Source organism: Electrophorus electricus, chromosome 2 (genome assembly GCF_041902795.1).
Source record: "Electrophorus electricus isolate QZ-2024a chromosome 2, ASM4190279v1, whole genome shotgun sequence".
Classification (NCBI taxonomy): Eukaryota; Metazoa; Chordata; class Actinopteri; order Gymnotiformes; family Gymnotidae; genus Electrophorus; species Electrophorus electricus.
This window is the reverse complement of record NC_137498.1, coordinates 40,684,779-40,704,758: the sequence shown is the minus strand read 5'-3', so window position 1 is coordinate 40,704,758 and position 19,980 is coordinate 40,684,779. Positions and strand designations below refer to the sequence as shown.

General features: G+C 41.0%; 3 protein-coding genes across 8 annotated transcripts; 1 reads left to right on the top strand and 2 right to left on the bottom strand.

Annotated features, from left to right (window-relative positions):
* Positions 1 to 665: 665 nt before the first annotated feature.
* polr1h (RNA polymerase I subunit H) lies at positions 666 to 2,047 on the bottom strand. Of its 3 annotated transcripts, none has more exons than XM_027030420.3 (5): positions 1,929 to 2,047; positions 1,545 to 1,675; positions 1,252 to 1,355; positions 1,059 to 1,168; positions 666 to 868 (listed from the first exon to the last, which is right to left on the bottom strand). In XM_027030420.3, exons 2-5 carry the CDS (start codon positions 1,660 to 1,662, stop codon positions 844 to 846), a joined length of 357 nt encoding a protein of 118 aa, XP_026886221.2. In that variant the 5' UTR covers positions 1,663 to 1,675; positions 1,929 to 2,047; the 3' UTR covers positions 666 to 843. The 3 variants fall into 3 exon arrangements, with proteins under 3 accessions (XP_026886221.2, XP_026886220.2, XP_026886222.2); XM_027030419.3 differs by having other exon boundaries at positions 1,848 to 1,989; XM_027030421.3 differs by having other exon boundaries at positions 1,785 to 1,966.
* On the top strand, positions 1,977 to 10,737 carry ddx39b (DEAD (Asp-Glu-Ala-Asp) box polypeptide 39B). Of its 2 annotated transcripts, XM_027030416.3 has the most exons (11): positions 1,977 to 2,114; positions 2,738 to 2,973; positions 3,138 to 3,265; positions 3,416 to 3,508; positions 4,195 to 4,378; positions 5,160 to 5,278; positions 8,350 to 8,481; positions 8,747 to 8,856; positions 8,965 to 9,109; positions 9,221 to 9,368; positions 9,764 to 10,737. In XM_027030416.3, exons 2-11 carry the CDS (start codon positions 2,739 to 2,741, stop codon positions 9,778 to 9,780), a joined length of 1,311 nt encoding a protein of 436 aa, XP_026886217.1. In that variant the 5' UTR covers positions 1,977 to 2,114; position 2,738; the 3' UTR covers positions 9,781 to 10,737. The 2 variants fall into 2 exon arrangements, with proteins under 2 accessions (XP_026886217.1, XP_026886218.1); XM_027030417.3 differs by lacking the exon at positions 8,350 to 8,481.
* A 668-nt stretch (positions 10,738 to 11,405) lies between these two features.
* On the bottom strand, positions 11,406 to 19,900 carry mgat1b (alpha-1,3-mannosyl-glycoprotein 2-beta-N-acetylglucosaminyltransferase b). Of its 3 annotated transcripts, XM_081703564.1 has the most exons (4): positions 19,497 to 19,632; positions 18,444 to 18,508; positions 14,781 to 15,670; positions 11,406 to 13,219 (listed from the first exon to the last, which is right to left on the bottom strand). In XM_081703564.1, the coding sequence occupies exons 3-4, from the start codon at positions 15,627 to 15,629 to the stop codon at positions 12,518 to 12,520; spliced, it is 1,551 nt and encodes a 516-aa protein (XP_081559690.1). In that variant the 5' UTR covers positions 15,630 to 15,670; positions 18,444 to 18,508; positions 19,497 to 19,632; the 3' UTR covers positions 11,406 to 12,517. The 3 variants fall into 3 exon arrangements, with proteins under 3 accessions (XP_081559690.1, XP_035384666.1, XP_081559683.1); XM_035528773.2 differs by lacking the exon at positions 18,444 to 18,508 and having other exon boundaries at positions 19,497 to 19,900; XM_081703557.1 differs by lacking the exon at positions 18,444 to 18,508 and having other exon boundaries at positions 19,595 to 19,899.
* Between the last annotated feature and the right edge of the window lie 80 nt (positions 19,901 to 19,980).

The following is a 19,980-nucleotide window of genomic DNA, read 5'->3' as shown; positions in this document are numbered from 1 at the left end:
TTATTCATTCAAGGAGCACAAAAGCAATATCATTTTCACTGCCCTTATTTAATTTGCCCTAGAACATATCCTCGCCTAAAAGTATGGGATTACTGTTAGACACTGGAGCCTTTCTGTCTTCAGGCAACCAATGCAAGGTCTCTGCATATCAGCCACGATATGATGGCTTGACCGCGAGCTGGTCACCTGAGGTCATCCGCTCTCTTTGTCTTCTTCACCCCTGTCTTTCTCTTTCTCGCTCCCATGTGTCTGTCTGTCTCTCTCTCTCTCCAAGCACAGAAGTGGTTTATGGCGGGCACGGGAACAGTTTGTGGCTCATTCATGCAGAGAACATCTAATCTTTACTAACTTGTCTCTTTCCTTTCTACGTAGACCCTTAGAACATGCCTCACTTTTGCCCGTCATCCTGTAGATTTAGGACACATATGTACTCTGTGCTTTCCTCAATAAAGTGGAACTCTCTTGATTCAATACATTGGTGTCAGTGTTTCTTGACTTTCCCAGATTGATCCAGCTGAAGAGGACAGAGGGCAACTTGGAGGAGATCGAACCTGAAGGACTGGTCACTTTGAACCAGTTTCTAGCAACTACTATTCCAAGATGATGGTATATTTGATCATAAAGTACTATGAAATAAATAGTAGCATTCTGTATGTTTTCATCAATATTCATAAAAAAAGTAGGATTTTTATTGCAAGAAGGATCAAAATCCTGGAAAAAAAAAGTTACCATTTTGGAATATATTAAATCAGCATCTTTAAAAAACTGCACTTTAATGGGATCAAGTCAAATCTCCACAATAAAAGGCACACACACACCAAAAACAGCCAGCAACACCTCCTCTTATGAATCCTCCTTTTCTTGGTATCTGGTGGTAAGAAATCAAATGAGAAGTCTTAATTTTTGTATAAAAAGCTAAGCGCTGTTCTTCACTTCAACTGAACTACGTATTCAACTTCTGAATAATACTTATGATTTGTAGATAGCATTCCAAAAATAAACACAAAGTTAATGTAACAATTATTTTCAAATAAAAGTGGCAAAAACAATAAAATTACCTGCAGTGAATACAGGTGAAAAACACAGTTTGGCCTTCATCTGCAGACCTCATTTGTCTGGTGTGGTACACCATTCCTTCTTTATTGCATCGTGAACACCTCCTATCCACCTGTTGAGAACAATTGCCATTTTAAAAAATATGAATGTTTACGTTCACTCACACACTTAATAAAAGCCGTCAAGGCAATTTACCACTGGGCCTGATAGTTCCGAGTCTTTCTTGCTCTCTACAGCAGACGAACTCTCATCCAAAGGATTAAATACCACCGATGACGTGATAACCTGCCCTGCAAATTCTAGACAGAGAATACACGTCAATACAATAAATAGCCCATCCATACACTCACTTCTGTACAGCCGCCCGCGTATTCCACAGACACTAGACAGGATCATAGATAAACGAAACAACCAAGTGCAATGAATGTTCTCCATCGGACTGGCTAAACACTTACACCTGTTCAAGTTCGTGTAAAATGAAATCTTACCGCGTACAGAGATCTTGAAGGAGCATCGAGGACACGTGATGTCGTCTTTCAGCAAAGGAACCGGGAGTATATTACCACATTCAGGACAGAAGTTTATATCGCTTTTGAAACACGACATTGCCCCGACAGCACTACAGAAAAACAAGGGTTTAAATAACTTAGCTAGTAGTTACGATATATGGCAGTCCCAGTTAAGCTAGCTAGCGAACTTGAAAAGCCACATATAGGCTATCTAGTTACCTATATAAACACGTGTTTGCGTCGGCACCGGGAACCACATTTTAAGTAGTTTTAATCACTTACTGAAATGACTCAAGGCACTTTGTAATGGTTTTCGAGCATATATAAGAAAAAGAAATAGCAGAAATAAACGAGGACACGCACACTTGTTCGAGTTCACAGTCGAAAGCTCACGAAGGCAAACCTTTCGCTGGGGCCTTTAACGTTTGTCGCGAACAAATTACATGGCCAGCACTGGTGCTAGCGTTTGTCGCAAATAAATGACGTAGGCAGGATTGCTGAGTAGGTGAAGCTAATCTCACAAATTGGTTTTGGAGGATTTTAGTTAAGGTAACTGTGATTCTGCTATTGCATCCTCTCAGATGACCGAATTGACTTGCCGTCATGCGTTTGTGCATGTGTAGTTGTTTCGTATGTCCACATATGGTGGTCTAGCGAGCATTATGTTATCAGCCGTGGCTAATCATTGCTAGCGTTAGCTGACAGGCAAACTGATCAACGTTATGCAAGTATCGCCATTATTATCTAGCCTGAAAACAAACGTACAATATGAAGTAACTCGTATTGTAATAAAAGCTGCGATGGTGACTGCTCTGTTATCCGTATTACCGGAGATACAAATGGATGTTGACGTATGCTCGAGTATTTGATGCATTGTGGCTAACTAGCTGTCTTTCTGAGTAATTACTAGCAGTCAGTATCGTGTGTGTTGGTGTCCTGTAGTATATGAGACATTGTTAATTCGTAGCAGCCTCGAAGGTGCACATTGTACAGTTAGATGATGTAGACGGTAATTATCTAGCTTTTATTTTTATTTATTTATCTAGACGTTTATTTTGCCTAGGCTTTTAAAGTGATCAGTTGTCGGCTTTATGACGGATTGCTCAGTTGGAATTTCTCAACAGTACACAGGAAGACCAAATTGCCGTTTTTCATGTTTGCACTTTATGCAGAATGACTGAAAACGACGTGGAGAACGAGCTGTTAGACTATGAGGAGGATGACGTGGATGCAGCAGGTGGTGTTGGGGATGGAGGGCTCGCTGGGGACACCAGTGCTATGGCCATGCGGAAGGAGGGGGTCAAGGGCTCCTATGTGTCCATCCACTCCTCCGGGTTCAGGGACTTCCTTTTGAAGCCTGAGCTCCTGAGGGCCATTGTGGATTGTGGCTTTGAACATCCATCAGAGGGTGAGAAGAATGACGAATGTCTTTGTCTGTATGTATGTATGTATGTATGTATGTATGTATGTATGTATATCTTTTATTTTGATCAAATATTTGTTGCCTTATTAAGGTTTTGTGCTAAAGTGCCTAACTGCAGCATATACTTTCACCCTCCTTGGCAATTCCAGTTCAACATGAGTGCATTCCTCAGGCCATCTTGAGCATGGATGTTTTATGTCAGGCCAAATCTGGTATGGGGAAGACAGCTGTCTTTGTGTTAGCTACACTACAGCAACTGGAGCCAGTGACTGGACAGGTAATTGCTCTCAGTGCGCAGATGAATTCAAAAAACATATCACAGGTGTCTTACAGTTAAGTGTAAAATAACTAATTTCACAGGTTAATATAGTACAATCTGTGAATCTGTTGTTCTGTATCAGACTGATATCATTTTTCTCCTGCCCAGGTATCAGTGCTGGTAATGTGTCATACTCGTGAGTTAGCGTTCCAGATCAGCAAGGAATATGAGCGCTTCTCCAAGTACATGCCTACTGTCAAGGTACAAAAACAGTGGATGTGTGTCTATACTCAGTGTTGCTGTTGTTTTAGGAAGAACATCAAAAGCCTCTTTTCCACTGTAGGATCAGTTACTAAGGCTGTGTTAGGCCAGGCCAGACTTCTGAGACAAATTAAGTTTTCTTTTTCCACAAGTGTTGTGCTGGAAATCGGGACCAGGATGTATTTGAAGTGGTGATGTATTTGAAGTGGTGATGGATTTCTGTCATAATTATGTCACTAAACAGCTCCAGTCACTGTTTGACTAGATGGATAATTTGGAATCGTTTGAACTGTTTGTGTCTCTTTTTATGTATGCAAAGTCACACAGGATGCATTTTCAGGCTGTGCCTGAGAGATCAAGAAGAGGCTTACCTCTAATTGCATAGAACCAATCAGTGAATCTTTGTCATTAAGCCATCTCACCTGAACGGTTCTGCATCTCTGTGCATGGTTAGCTGATGATGCTGCAAACACAATGCTAAACACTGTAAGAATTTCATGCTGCACCATGTTCATGTGGAAATACGTCTGGAACAGTCGTTGTCTGTAACTGTTTGGCCATACAGTGGAAAAGAGGCTTAAAAAGCCTCTTCACATCCTTGTCAAGACATTATCTCCACTTGGCTGGGTAGTAACGTTTATTATGCTCTCATCTGTGCTCATTCTCTTGCGGCCTTTGTCCCCAAGGTGGCAGTGTTCTTTGGTGGTTTGTCCATAAAGAAGGACGAGGAGGTGTTGAAGAGAGAGAGCCCTCATGTTGTGGTGGGAACCCCGGGTCGGATCCTGGCACTGTCCCGTAACAAAAGCCTTAACCTACGTCACATCAAGCACTTCATCCTGGATGAGTGTGACAAGATGCTTGAACAACTGGGTGAGGGCATTTATCAAGTATTAAAGCATCCTAAACAACATCATAGTGTTTTGACCACCAGGACCGTTAGAGTGAGCATTCAAAAAGGTTGTACCATGGTTTGACATTTTTAAGATGCAGCAATTTTAAAACATCAGAGCAGCCTGGGTATCTTTTTAAAAACTTTTTCAATTAATAACATTCAGTATTATTAAGCACATTATTCGTTCATTTTTTAATTTATTTTTTATTTTTTATACTGATTCCAAAAAGAGGCAAGACAGAAAGCGAAAATGGGAAATATTGAAAATAAGAAACACATTATATATTTTTTTTTATTGCTAGTATTCAGTGTTTCCATATTTAGATGTGATATTATCAATGTTGAAGTTACAGGTACACAACTTCAAGGTCTACCAATCCTTTTCTGTACCAGACCAAAATCAAAGTTAATCGTAAATTAGTGCAATCATGAATATGGGAAGCTTCAAGTTATGAGCAAGAATTGGGTTAGCTTTTTTTCACACATTTACAGTATATTTTAAAATGAATCATAATTGCTGTGCATGCTGTAATTGATGTTTGTGTTTGTGGTTTCTGATAAAGTGTGTTTTTAAGAGAAATTCTATTGGCTTTCAGGGCTGTTTGACAGTCTCTTATAAAAAGGGTTCAGTTACTAATTCTGACATTGGTTTAAAACTAAAATGTCTTTCACCACTATGAAACATGAAATGTTTCTGCATTTCTCATGTGGGATTATATTTGGTATCCTTAATTTGTGTTTTCCTGTTTCTCCTCTCAGACATGCGCCGTGACGTCCAGGAGATTTTTCGCATGACCCCCCATGAGAAGCAGGTCATGATGTTCAGTGCCACCCTGAGCAAAGAAATTCGCCCTGTCTGCCGAAAGTTCATGCAAGATGTAATTACGCATACGCTCCCTTTACCACGGCAACTGCTCCTCCCACTAACTTCCCCCATGCCAACAGTTACCGGAGGGTGAAAATTACATGCCACCTTCAATCAGATTTACTAGAGCCAAATAGCCTCTTCAAACACTGTACGTATAAGTGGCTGCTAACTGAAAGGGGCACACAATAAGAGATGTAAAGACCTCAAATCCATACGTTGGCTGACAGTGTCAGAGTTGACATGTTATCCCCTTTTTTTGGCATTAGAATCATATCTTATAGATAACAGATCAGCCATCAGAGAGTGTAGACCATCTATCCATCCATCAGAGATGGTCCTTTGGCTGCAAATACACAATAAGATTCCCTAATAAGATTTTTTTTTTTCTGTCCAACTGTGCTCTTAATGGAACGTAATTCTTGCAACATAACACTTACTCACACGAGCAGGTTTTACACAGCACCTTTAAATTAGTGAGTAATGCACTATTCTATGACTGAAAGCCAGAAAATAACTGCAATTATGATGTTATTCAAAGCTCTCATTTAGGTAGTCAGGTGCTTAGATTCATGAATGCATAGAAAAGATGTAATCAAGAAAAAAGTCCAAGTAAGCCGGTGTGTGACTCAAGCACACAGGCAGACGCACATGCACATTCGGGGAAACGCAGAGCACAATGGTTGTGAGAAAGTCCTAGAAAAAATCTGAAATGCAGCTAGATTAAAAAAATGCAGGAACACTTCCAATTTTCCATTGTTCCCCCTTTTATAGCTTATTTTCTAAAGGCAGCCTCCTCTAGAGCTGGCAGCCCCATCAGCCTTGAGTTTAGTGCCCGCAAATCCCTGTGTCTTTTCATTACCGGAGGCCCCCGAGGACCGCATCAAGCTGGACAGCAGTGGGCAGAGCCTCCTCAGGGGGCAGCAGAGCTAATTAAGCAAGCCACAAAATATGCCCGAAACAAACAAAGGCGATGGAGTTAAACAGAGCTCCAGGCGCCTCGCAGTTAACTCCCTTTCCAACAACGAAGACTGCAAAATTAAATCGACCTCGTGCAGCCGAGACTGGAAGCCAACCCCCCTCCCCCCATTCCACCTTGCCCCACCCACTCCTCCACACCTGCTTCTGTCCCTGCCCAGTGGCGGTGGTTGAGTGTTGGTGCCCTGAAGACGGGCCATCGTTCCGTCGTGCCGCTCCTCAAAAAAAAACCAAAACACCACCTGCAGTAAAAGGAAAAAGGGGGGGGGAAGCGGGAAGGAAGTTGGAGGCATGGCGCAAAAACTGAGACGGAAGAGAAAGCACACGCGGGCGTGAGGGGAAAAGGGAGTAGCGTGAGGGAGGCTTAAGTTGCGGAAGCCTGGAGCGGGAAAGGGCAAGCTGACGAAGAAGAGTGCAGGAGAGGGTGAAGTCGCGCGGACGTAGGCTGGGGTAATGAAATGGCTCTGAGAAGGTAGCACGATTGCAGAGCATTCTCCATGAAGAACCAAAGAACGCACTTTCCAGCTGAGGGGGAAGCCTCCCTGTCCATCGCTCCAAGGCAGCGGCACCCCCTTGGAGCAGTCCCCAGAAGCCCTGCTCATCAGAGCTCACAGCCAGGAAGGAACAAGCAAGCACCTTTTTCAGACTTCATGATAAGAAATGGTCAGGGCTACACACATGCACAACTCCGAGGCATATTACCAGATACACACCGTAGTCTGGCACACGCAGGCTCTTAGGCCAGGGAACAGGCCAGGAATGTATCCTCAGGCTGTAGAGAGCAGTAATAGGCAAGTGGTAGGATTGTATTTTAACTTTCTACCTTGCAGTTCTCCCTTCCCTTGGCCACATTAATCTCAGTCATGTTCATCGGCTGAGCAGCGATTTGAGGGTAGTGGGCCTCGGGATGAGGATATTAGATGGAGATGAGGTCTTGGGCAGAGAAGTTGTGCTGTCAGGCTAGATAGTGTTTCTGACAGACAGCAACCACGCTGATAAAACATGACTTTGCCTGTGAGCTTCGCTCGGGTAAGTGCAACCATGTGCAGTGAGCGATGAAGAAAGCAGTGTTTCTAACTGCGTGGTGACAGTGTATAGTATTTGCACATTAACTAGACTCCGTGTCTGTCGTATAGCAGATTTGCCACATATGGTTCTCTGCTAAATTACCAGTTTTTCAAAACATTTTTCGCTTTTTAAATGGCACACTGTCTATAATTTAGACTGTGTTGACACATGGGTGTATTTACAGATGCAATTTTTAGGTTAAACTAAGTAGAAAATAATTGACATGCGAAATATTAAATGACAGTTTATTAATTTGAGCAATTAACAGAAATAATTTAAATCTAGTAATCTTAGTAAATTTATTACAAATACGAAAATATTTTGTACTAGAGATGATGATTAACTTAAAAATAGTATTGTGGTGTGCAGGTAGTCTGAGAGGTCCTGGGATATCGGTGTACTTATTCTAGCGCGCGCGCGCGTGTGCGTGTGCGTGTGCGTGTGTGTGTGTGTGTGTGTGTGTGAGAGAGTATATATGTGTGTGTGTGTGTGTGTGTGTGTGTGTGAGAGAGTATATGTGTGTGTGTGTGTGTGTGTGTGTGTGTGTGTGAGAGAGTATATATGTGTGTGTGTGTGCGTGTGTGCGTGTGTGAGAGAGTGTATATATGTGTGTGTGTGTGTGTGTGTGTGTGTGTGTGTGTGTGTGTGTGTGTAAATGCGTGCTGTGGGCCTTAGGATGGGAGGGGAGGGTGTATCTAATACACATGCCTTCTCTCTCCTTCCCCCTTCCTGTTTCATATCTATTTCTACACCTCTTTCTGAAATCCTCGGACATCTCATTTTTGATTTCATATTGCTTTTGCTTGCCTGACGCACTGCTCCACATAAACACCTCTTTGCTTTTTGACGCCACTATTAAACCTCTCGTTCACGGATTCGTGCCTCCTGCCTGTGTCATACCCCTTTTAACTACACCACCCTCCTCCCCTGCTATACTGTGATGCCCCCCTTTAACCACAATATCTCTCACGCCTGACTTCCGTCCTTAATCCCCTGCCTTCCCCACAAACGCATGCCCTCGACCACTGGTGACCCTAGCCTATGGAAATTTTTGTGGATGATGAGACCAAGCTCACACTCCATGGCCTACAGCAGTACTATGTCAAGTTGAAGGACAACGAGAAGAACAGGAAGCTCTTTGATTTGCTGGATGTGCTGGAGTTCAACCAGGTACTACAGTCTAGACTAAACTCTGTGACCATCAGCCTGTCCCTTATTGCTTTGGAAAAGGTTCAGATTTTTGTTTCGACCTCCCCACCTCATAGTGTAACATGTGCTGCAGTTGTTTGTCCTTTGGAGGTTCATTGTAAGATCTTTTGTGGGGTGACCTTAGGTTTGAAAAAGGTGCCAGCGTAAAAGGTTGTGTTATGTTATTACTCTGATTATGATCATTAGTCACCTACTTGGAAGCGTGCGTGTGCGTGCATGCATGCAGGTGGTGATCTTCGTAAAGTCGGTGCAGCGGTGCATTGCTCTGGCTCAGCTGCTTGTGGAGCAGAATTTCCCTGCCATCGCCATCCACAGAGCCATGCCCCAGGAGGAGAGGTGGACACAGCACTTTCACACACCTGCCCCCTCCCCAATGTTTGTGTCTTTTGGTCTGTGTTGATTTAAATTTTCCATTGTGTCATCCCCACCACACCCCGATTCCAGGCTAGCTCGCTATCAGCAGTTTAAAGATTTCCAAAGACGGATCCTCGTGGCCACTAACCTGTTTGGCAGAGGGATGGACATTGAGAGGGTCAACATCGCCTTCAACTATGATATGCCGGAGGATTCTGACACATATCTTCACAGGGTTAGTTATTAGAGTGTTATTTAATAATAATAAAAAAATTATTTAAAATGTGGTTTATTATTTTAAATGTGTGTTTGTCAACTTTCTCTCTGATTGACTCCACCCCCCCAGGTGGCAAGAGCAGGCAGATTTGGGACAAAAGGTTTGGCCATCACGTTTGTTTCCGATGAAAGCGACGCCCGTACCCTGAATGATGTTCAGGACAGGTTTGAGGTGAACATCAGTGAGCTTCCAGAGGAAATCGACATCTCCTCCTACAGTAAGTTAATCACTTCCCAGGCACCACTGGGCCTGTCTACGTGTAGAATAGCTGCCTAGCCCTGCAATGACTGTGTATATACCAGCAGCTCAATGGCAGCAGTAACAGTGGCATTTATATACATTTCAATTCAAAGCATAGAATGAAATACAATCACACTGTGAAACCCATGCAGTGCTCTCTGGGAGCTGGATTCAGTGGTTGATTCAGTGGATTCAAAAGCTTGCCAACCCACATGATCAGGGATGTAGCATAAATATGACAAAAACAATAAATGGCTTCATAGTTTCCTGTTAGTGACTTTATGATCCACAATTAAATTATAAATGGCAAAACATGTTGATGGTTCTATTCATATAATTTACCAAAATTTCATTTTCTTCTTTCTGTTCTAGTTGAACAAACACGGTAAAGAAGACGTGTGTGTGCAGAGAATGCATGGGAGAGTAGCATTTAGTAGCTTGCAATTCAGCATCGACTGTTATAGTGAAGTTTAGTGAGAATGTTTAAGAAAAAAATAAGCTGTATACATATTTAATTACAGGGATCCTTAAATTCTTCAGAAGTTTCTGATGCTATATTGTTTCCATTGTAAAACAGATTTTGTTTGTCACAATTTAGAAAGGATATGTTATACCTAATAATAGTGTTTGTAAAAGACTTTGATTACATTTTAAATTGTGAACTTTTTCCTCATTTATTTTAGCTGTTACTGACTGCAGTGTTGGAGTAAGGTACTTTATTTAGATTGCAAATGAAGTGGATAGATGTAAAATAGTTAAATATGGAAAGCATAGTATTGCTTTTCAGAAAGGCATGTCCAAGGATGTTATGAAATACTATAAAGTGAAATAGGGATTCACCATACAGTAATCTTTGTTCCATGTTCCTTGCTGAAAAACAAATACACTAAATTTGTTTAACTGTTATGCTGTATTTATTTAACATTAGTACTGTACACTAAAGGTGCATGATGTAGAATCCCTTTTTTAATTTAATTTTTTTAGAAATAGTTTGCAGTTGCAATCATGGTCACTCACCACAGCTTTTGTTTTTGTTTTGAAAATGACTTTTTTAATGTGCTGAACCTGGCACCAAATTCCTCCAAAGACTTTTTGTATTTGAGAAAACATAGCTAGCTTTTACAGCTAAAACTCTAATGTAAGAATTTTAGCTTGTAATTTACAAGTCGCAGACACCAATGAAAAAGCCCAACCTGTCATGCAAAGTAGAAAGTCCTGCCATTCCTACATAATGCACCTTTAGTATTTTTTCGTACTTGTACTTGTCAAGGTGTTTTTCAGTATTTCAAATCTCGGTGCATAAGCATTTGCTGAATTTCATAAATAAACACAAAACGGAAATTGTAGTTGTATCTTGGATGATTGTTCTGGTTATGTGTGTTGTAAAATACTTTGACCTGCAAGTCTTCTCAGCCCCTACTCCACACTGACACATTGAGTGAAGCAAAGTTAGGTGACATTTTAAATGCCAGTCACTTTCAGGTATGTATTAATTATAGCACTTAACTAATTAGACATTGTACCCTCATCTTAATTTTCATTGTAGCATCGTATGACTTGCATGGCTTTTTTCCCCCAAGAAACAAAATGGAAAGTACACACTGACTAGAGTGGAATGGCTGTTTATCGTTACCTTTTTTTAATCCATGAAGTTCTCGCACTCATTGAAAGGAAATTTCATCTGATCTGATCAAATGTTTATCATCAAATGCTTTTACAATACCAATGGCTTAAGACAGGAAGTCAAGACAGTTGTGTCCGCACAAAGTCTTACAGCAGGACATCAACAGGATGGGAAAACTGTGAAAGGAAATCTCTGCAAGAACAAATGGTGGTGGATGGGGAAGGGAGCCAAAAACAGAATCCAGGATCAGTGAATTAGCTCTCCGTGTAATGGGATTGTACTGGTTAAAACTGCATACAGGTCAGTTCTTAAAGATTATATATCTTCTTGTTTTTGCCATGTGAAGCACTTCTCTAGTTTGTATATATTACAAAAGGCCCACAGAACAGGTTCCATGTATACCGACATATCAAAATAGTCATTTATTCTCGTAATAAATTTATAAACAACACATCAGGCAGTGGTCTTTATACTGTCATACATACATACATTTGAATACATCAAATGCTGTCACAAAAGTCTCAATATAGTGTATTTAAATTATATTAGAATTTCCCCCTCATCCCACCTACTTGTATCAATTTAAATGAATGCCTTCAAAAGAACATGTAAAGCAACATTTATGGTCATTGGTTTTGCAACAAACCTAACATTTAGGACATCTTCGAAATGCAATGAAATCTCTCCCATCTTAAGGAGAATGAAGAAGGGTTCAAGTACATTACTTCAACAAAACATCACAGATCTGTAGATTATGAGTTTTGGTGTTCTGGATGCATGAACCTTCAGGCTAATCATTCCTGGCACAAAATTTAACTTAATCAAAATAGTGCTATTTTAAAAGATAATTCTTTTTTAAAGATTATCATTTTTAAAAGATCAATCTTTTGCTTGAATGGATTGATCAAATTAGTCAACATTTACAACTGGTGTACTTGATTTAGAATGTCAGTAATAATGCCACTTAGAATAATGTCAGTGACTTGCTGGAAAAAAACTTCATTCTGTCAATCACAGGACAGATCTTGTCAAAGAACATACAATATAGTAGACAACACAAAACCAACCTTTCAATGCACTGAGTTTGAAACTAGGAATAACACAAAAGCTAATACTTTTAAACTGAGCGACAATAGTCACATGATCCTGAGAAGAACAGCGTTTCCTGCACTGCCTTCATGAGCGGTGGATAAGAAATAGCAGGACTCTGCTATGGTCTTCTCCGAGTAAGACTGTTGCATGTGCATGAGGTACCAACTTTTGTGCTGTTCCCAGTATGACAGGGTGTTACAACAACCATCACCCAAGACAACAAAGTGACTTTCCCTAATAAAATCCCTTTTCCTTCACCATGTATTTTAATCATGCATTACAATTGGGATTTTCATAATCTTTCACACCCTGCCTGTTTTCTTTGGTTTGAGAGGTGTTCCTCTCTTTCTGCATGGTTTTCTGCAGAAGTCAGTCTATTTTTTCAAGGCCCATGGCTGCAACTCAACCTTTCAACTCCAGCTCGTGTCATATTTTGTCCACCCCTCAGGGGGTGCCAGATAAATCCTTCGACCATGTGACAGAAAGCTGACCACACCTCTGTAGCCAGTACGGGGAACCCCTGACTTCAAGTCGTCCATCACCCCCAGATTACGGGCCAGCACTTTGAAACCGTCCCTGCTGGAGTACTGCACTCTGAATGGGCCAGAGCCTTTCAAACTACCAGCTTGCTGTAGATCCTCTACCTTTATCAAATGGGCACTGTACACCTCCTTAACAAAGTCTTCATCATACCGTTCGCCAATCAAATAAGACAAATCCCGTTTTGTGAAAGGCACAAATTCAGTGTTCAATTTAATGTAGCGCAGATACTGGTCAAAAAATTGACCCAAACTAACTCCTTTGCGGCCAAACGTCATAGTTCTGGAGATTTCTGGCCGAATGCAAGAACGGTCTTTTCTTTGCTGTGGATGACGCATCCAGTCATCCCAGAACGCTTTGGGCCATTTGGGCTCGAGCTCGGCCCACAACTCCTTCAGCAGCATCCATCCCAGGCCAGGAAAGAAATCTGTTCGGTATAAGAGGTCTGGCTTACCAGGGTCCACCAGACCCTCCCGTCCATTGTCGTTCCAGGCAGAGATGCACCACAGAGTGGGGTCGGAGCGCAGGATAGGGTAGAGAGCGCGGAAATACTCAAAAAAGTCTGGAGCCACCTATATGGACACAAAAGGTTTCTGAGAGTGAAATGTACAACCAAAGACATGACACAAAACATCAGAACAATAAAGTTGGGAAAATAAACTGAACATGAGCAGGATCACAAGCAATTAGTAGAACCTTTGCACACTGACCTCTCTCAGTGACCACAGGCTTTGTCATCATTACACTTCTAATTAAGTATAACATGTCAACTAAATATTTAATTCAGCTTCAATATAATTGAGTTTATAACTTAAAATCGTTGTTTTTTTTCTGGTGCATAATCAATCTAGCATCAATGTAGTTAACCCACAGTACCAATGTAGTTAATCCATAGATCAGTTAAATGTGCTAATCTGGAAGAGCAAACTGGGATTACATCTGTCAACCGTATTAGGGAAAGGGATTAAGGTCTCATCCTTTCTGCTAGACAGCAGCCTCACCCATCTGATTCTCTAGATAAAGGACCCCTAATGAGTCATGGACATTAAAAAAAAAAAAGCACTGGTAGGTGCTAACTGAACAATCTTGTTTTTCCTGCATCTCTACATTTCATTAAATTAACACAGAGACTAACACACTATCTTCACACATACTGAGAAAGTTATCTGTGAAAACGGTATTAATCATTTGAAGTGACACAGTAATTGTAACCCAAAAAGGAGGGTCCCAGTCAAGAGTCAGTGGTACCCCACTGGGGCACCACTGCAAGAGGCAGGGGGTCCTCAGTCTGTGGGTGCCTGCATGCCCCTCCCCTTCTCCAGTGGTCCCAGTCTAGAATAAATGCATTATACTGGACATGCTAGTGCCATTTCAAGTGCCACTATTCAACTGATAAATTCAAATATGATAACAACAATTTGCATCCATTAGACACAAAATGTTTCCAGTGGCTCAGTAATGATGTTGTACTGTGTTCTCTGGGCACACCAGGTGAGAACTTAATTTCAAGGACATGCCCTGTAGAGTAGACTTTTATTTGCTGCTCAGGAAATTAGACTTTGTAATCAGTTTGGCTGTGAGACTTTGAACAAGTTCAAAATCTTGCAGATAAAAGAGGGCCCTGCAACAAGGACTTGTTCTTTTATCCTTGTGCCACATGAATTTTACAGGCAGAGAGGGTTTTGATGTCAAATACTGCACAAAAACTTGAGATTTACCCAATGCATGACAGGTTGAAACCTTTTTCCATAGTACTGTACTGTATATAAACATTAATACATTATAGATAAATGAGCTATTGAAATGAAAAACCATACATCAGCCATTTCCTGCTTTTCTGTAATCCATTATTTTAGTTTTTGATTTTGTACATTTAAATTAAAATATACATTAAAATGCTAAATACGTTTTATTTAGACTTGCCTTACTTCATTAATTTGGACATTTAAAGATAAAAATTGTAATCTTTTTTTATATCATTGTTTTTATTTTGTAGAATGTGGAAAAACAGTAAATGGACATGTATGGTTTTTTTTTTTGTTGCAAGGGCTCAAATAGTGTGAGCCTCTGCATTGCTCCAGGACAGTTCAATTTGTAGGCAATTCTACAGATTGATTAGGTCTGCATTCTTACCTCCAAGTCATCCTCTACAATGACCACAGTGGAGTAACTGAATGTGTTGAACACTTGGTTTAGAGCCCAACGGTAGTGTCTGGCAATCTTGTAATAGCCCTGGAACTTTCTGTGATCTGGCCGAACTGGAATTTCTGAGAGATCTGGCTGGCTAATGTGGGTCACTTGACTACCATAGGAGCCAATTACCCGGGCAGTGTCCATGTGACCACAGTCCTGACTGACGATGATTGGGTAAAGTTCAACTGAAGGACGGTACTGTATCAGTTTGTCCAAGCTCCTTTTCACTGTGACTCTGTCACAAGCGATGACTAAGATTGGGATGACAGTTTGAGGACTAGGACCAGTAAGGCCCACTTTATTTTGAGCAAATTGTTTGTCATCATCTGACTGCTTGCCCTGGTTTAAGACTGTGGGAGGAGACATGACAACAGAAACCTGGACATTTTCCTGAATAATTTTGTTTTCATCCAGGATGGGTAACTGGGGCACCTGCTGAGGTTCTTTAAGTTTGTCCTGTTTCTCCTTTGTGTCTCCCGCGTCTCTTTTTACAGCATCTTTATGCTGTTCCCACAGTGATCTGTGACTTTGTATCTGTTTTAGAAGTTTTTTCTGAGTCTCCAGTTCCAATTCCACCTCCTCTGCCAATCTGATCACTTCACCGGCCAATCCACTGGCTCCGCCCCCTTTCCCAGCTCTCCACGCCTCTCCTGCACCTGGCTCAGCTCCTCCTCCTTCTCCAAGTCTACCAATGGGTGGCCTTCCCCACAGAAAGAGAAGAAGCAGGGCATTCCATGCGACAAATAGAAAAGCTCCACACAAGATAAGGGACCCTTTCTTGCGAACCATGGCCCAGTGACACCACACAAGGGATTGACGTGAAGAAGAGTCTAAGATAAAATGAAAAGAGAACAGTTATAGGATGAGTTTTAAAAAATTACATATTCTATTACAGGTGGTGCTGACATACACCTATAGCAAATTATAATAGACTGTTAATGCTAGCACTTTCTGCAATGCCGCCTAAAAGTACACTGAGTCTGCACTAATGTGTACAACTAAAGTATTCTTTTGGAACTGTAAAGGGTAAGAGAGTCAACAGAAGTGTCTTTTGTGAAAATATTGCACACAAGGAAGGATATGGTTTTACCCTACCCTACACTCAGAAACAGAGGAATTCAGGAATGCACTCAAAAAAGAGACCAATCTTTCACCTGCCCCAAACCATGTAAAACAGAGTAAAGTACAGGAACGAATAGTCACTCCAGGGCTCCTTAATACTGAGATATGGCCTTGTGGGACTTCTGATTACATGCAGCACTATTCTTCCCCTGCTCCCCACACCCATTCCCAAATGGATGTTCTTTCGTACATCAAACAACATTGTTCTTGACGTAACAACCTGTCTAAAATGTACAAATCAAAGTAGTTTTTAGATCTCAGCTGTCAAGGTAATTTTATTAATCATGATTCACTTTCAGTCAGTGGTAACTTTTCTTTAGTTAAAAACTGAACCCAAAGACCCTTAACAACGCAATTACCGTGGACTACAGTTACCTTGTGAAATACGACATTCAAATGATGGAGGTCTTCATGAGTGGAGGCAGTTAGGATATAGTCTATATTTTGAAGTGGGGAAGGAGTTTGCCTAGTTTGAATACCAGGCACTAAGGATTTACATCTTCTTTTTAAAATAACAGTAGGCACTGGGCATTATGAAAATTCCCTTTCATATGGATAACCAAAGTTGCTCACACCCAACCTAAAACAAATGAGTAGTGTGAGCAGGAATTACCTCCCCCAACACTATGCCTATGCTGTGGTAGATCATAAAAACCAGTAGCTGTTTCTTCCCTACATGCAACCAAAGCTTATCTGTTGTTCTGAAGCCAGGCCAGGTGCAAAAGCTGTGGCACAAGGCTGAAACGGAAACAATCTGGCCACAAAAGAAGATAATGCAGCTCATGTAGTCTCTTATGTAATGAAATTTAGGAAAAGGTTGGGACAAAAAAAAACAAAACAAAAAAAAAAAACATAAACAGCTTACTGTTAAGGTTAGAATGGGAATGCATTATACATACCCTAGACCTTACTCTGCAACTATGCTGGCATGAAGAATGCTGCCACTCCACAGCCTATGGTTATGCTGAAAGTACTACGGAAACCCTCCCCCACCCAGCAACAGGAACATGACTCTGGTATCTCTTTCCGTCATATGGTGAATTTATAAGTTCACATGTTTTCAGAGTAAGCACTTTTTGATTAGCAAGAAAACCAGTGCAACTTTTCCAGGACATGGTAATTATACTGACAGTATTCAAACGAACAGCCACTGTTCCTGAATGGACTAATCACTGTTATATATTAAAAAAACAAACAAAAAAACAAACAAACAACAACAACAAAAAAAAAACATCAGACATAGTACACACAGTAATGGAGATCACGAAAATGAAAACTGATTCAATAACAGCTCACTATAAAAATTACACCTTTACAGTAAACATAAAATTATGTATTTGCAGTTAAACTACAAATTAAATTTAGGAGTCTTCCATCAATCTTGTAACATTTTTATAAGGCTGATTACATCTTTTATACCTGTAAAATTCGGAATTAAAAAGTGAAAGTAAATATTTTCTCAAATAAGCCATCCCTTTTAAACATAAAACCATCCCTTTTTTTAGCATGAAAAATAATTCTCAAATAAGAATGGATTGCCTTTTATATGTCCATCACTGAAACAATAGCTGGTGACCTTTCAGCCTGTGAAAAGTAGCCTATATTTGAAATGACAAAGTCCATTCATTCCCAGTGTCAGACACGAGTGTGCACAGGAAAAAAATCAATACAGAAGACTGTCACACACAAGTCACTCATTGCTCTGTACTGGCTAGGATTAGATCCTAACAACTGTTTACACCAGATAGAAGTTTAAATGACCCCTTAAAAAAAACCTACCCACCTATATGTCATCAACACCACCACTTGTATACAAAAGCAAAAGCTCCTCAGAAATAAAAAAGAAATACATCACGTAGTAGTCACAAAATGAAAATACTGGAAATACAGCCTAGACAAAAACAAAAAACAAAATAAACACACACCTAGACTAACATGAAGAAATACATAATAAGTACGTGAGGAAATCCCGCATTCAAAAGGAAGATATGAAAGTGTCAGTGCTGATTACCTACAACACCAATAAACTCTGTAATAAAACTGAGCAACTAAGGTTCACACTATCCTGTTAAAGAAATTGTGTGAGGTGGCTTCGCTTTACATGGTTATATTTGTATACATCTAGGACTACTTACACTACTATTTTGTCTCTATTTTCCACTAATAAAACTCAAACTAGACCAAGGTGTATAGCCATACTCCACTAGCATCAACAAATGTACACAGAGAGGTCTAAGATTTCATAAAAAACACATATAGACATGTCATGATTGCAGAGAAGAGAAAAAATGGTAAATGAGGCAAGAGATGTGAAAAGGAAAGTACTGTAAGATGTAAGGGCATGAGAAGTTTTAAAAACGTTCTGATATAATAAGTTCTAAGAAAAAGCATAAGAGAAGAATAAGGGAAATGAAAGCAACAGCATGTCTACTATGAAAAGACAAAAAAGGGAGAGAAAAACAAGGTATATTTGAATGGTACCTGGATAAAAAGCGTTTACTTTTTCCACGTCTTTCTCTGTTCTCAAGAAGCTTATTAGTAGGTAACTGACGAGACCAAGAGAAGAGAAGAAAAAAAAGGGGAGGGAATATATCCCACTGGTGCGAAAGACCAGCAACACACGCCCTAAACTCCACCTTCTCGATAAGCCCCGCCCCTTCAGGCCAACAACAGACACTCAAACTCCACCCTCTCCCTAAACCCCGCCCCCTTAACACTAGGAACATACACCCCCAAACTCCACCCTCTCGCTAAGCCCCTCCTCCTCACACTTTCACTCCTGGAAACGTGTGAAAGCCTGGTAGGTTGCCTTGCACAACTCAGGTCGAAGTTCATGTCTTACTGATGCAGGTGCAACAGCGCAAGCATATACTTGCGAATGTCTGGGATAAATGTGAGCTTTTAATTTTTTTTTTTTTAATGTCACGCATTGTAGAAAAATTGTCTACAGAAATTCACCTAATTTGGTCATTTGTGGGATAAACATTACAAGCAATATAGCTGGGTGTTTTTTCCACACACAAACAAAATTGTTTAGCTACTGGGCTAAAATGGTACAGTCAGCAATTAGTTGGGTACTTACAGTAAACTGACCGTTTAAACCCGTTTAAAGCTGGTGTTCTAGCTATCTTGCAGGATAAATGAAACGTTAAGTCCTGCTGTAGTGTACCTTAACCTAATCGACACGCAACATTCCCCTGCAGATCAGTTCGTCAAAGCTAACCCATCAGCTACTGCCTGGTCCGACCACACCAGTCCAGTGAGGTATTTTAGCTAAGTCAACTAGCTCGCTATTTTTTTTTCCAGGTTTTACACAGTTAAACCAATCCCAAGATGTGGCTACATATTTTCTTCCTTTAAAAAAGCGCACGTTAACTCTCTTTTAAAATTAATTACCCAAGAGGTTATAAGCTAGGTAACGTTTCCTAGCTGGTTCACTTTCACCGGGCTAGTTCGTGTGTGACCAGCCGCTGGCTAACCGACGCGTATCCAAGAGCCACCCGGCTCAGCCACAGCCTCGTCCGCGGTCCTCACCTTTCTTCATTTCGGCGCAGCCGCGCCGCCTCGGCAGACGGGGGGGTGGGGGTGGGGGTACAAGCTAGCGCTGTGGTGGCGAGGCGGATCCGTCTCACCCCTGGCCGCTCACAGGTCCCCCGTCGCCAGCCTCCGCCGGTGCCTCTGCTCCTTCATTCCCTCTCCCGTTTATCCTTCTCAACCATTTTTTATTTTATTTATTTTTTTTTAGCGAGGCGCCATTTAGATATGTGCGGTTCTAATAACTTTGATTCCAGCTCACAGTATAGCTAAGAAATAAATAAATAATTGGGTTTTTTTTTTTCTTACACGTTTTAAGGTGGATCTACGGCGGTGGTTTTCATTCGACGCCGCCGTACGTGTAACGGCGTTTTTAGGCCACTTCCGGATTGACTTATTAAGATAGGCCAAACCCTCGCGCAGTTCTCCTCCCCCCTAGCAACAGTGCGCCTTGACAACCGCGAGTCCTGCCGCCGCAGCCTGC

Coding starts and splice junctions, on each gene's coding strand:
- polr1h (XM_027030420.3), bottom strand. CDS start 1,662: ATGTCGTGTTTCAAAAGCGATATAAACTTCTGTCCTGAATGTGGTAAT. Junction 1,169..1,251: donor CGGAACTATCAGGCCCAGTG/GTAAATTGCCTT, acceptor TGTTCTCAACAG/GTGGATAGGAGGTGTTCACG. Junction 869..1,058: donor TTCACCTGTATTCACTGCAG/GTAATTTTATTG, acceptor TCTTACCACCAG/ATACCAAGAAAAGGAGGATT.
- ddx39b (XM_027030416.3), top strand. CDS start 2,739: ATGACTGAAAACGACGTGGAGAACGAGCTGTTAGACTATGAGGAGGAT. Junction 2,974..3,137: donor CTTTGAACATCCATCAGAGG/GTGAGAAGAATG, acceptor TGGCAATTCCAG/TTCAACATGAGTGCATTCCT. Junction 3,266..3,415: donor TGGAGCCAGTGACTGGACAG/GTAATTGCTCTC, acceptor TCTCCTGCCCAG/GTATCAGTGCTGGTAATGTG.
- mgat1b (XM_035528773.2), bottom strand. Junction 13,220..14,780: donor TTGTAGAGGATGACTTGGAG/GTAAGAATGCAG, acceptor GTGTCCATATAG/GTGGCTCCAGACTTTTTTGA.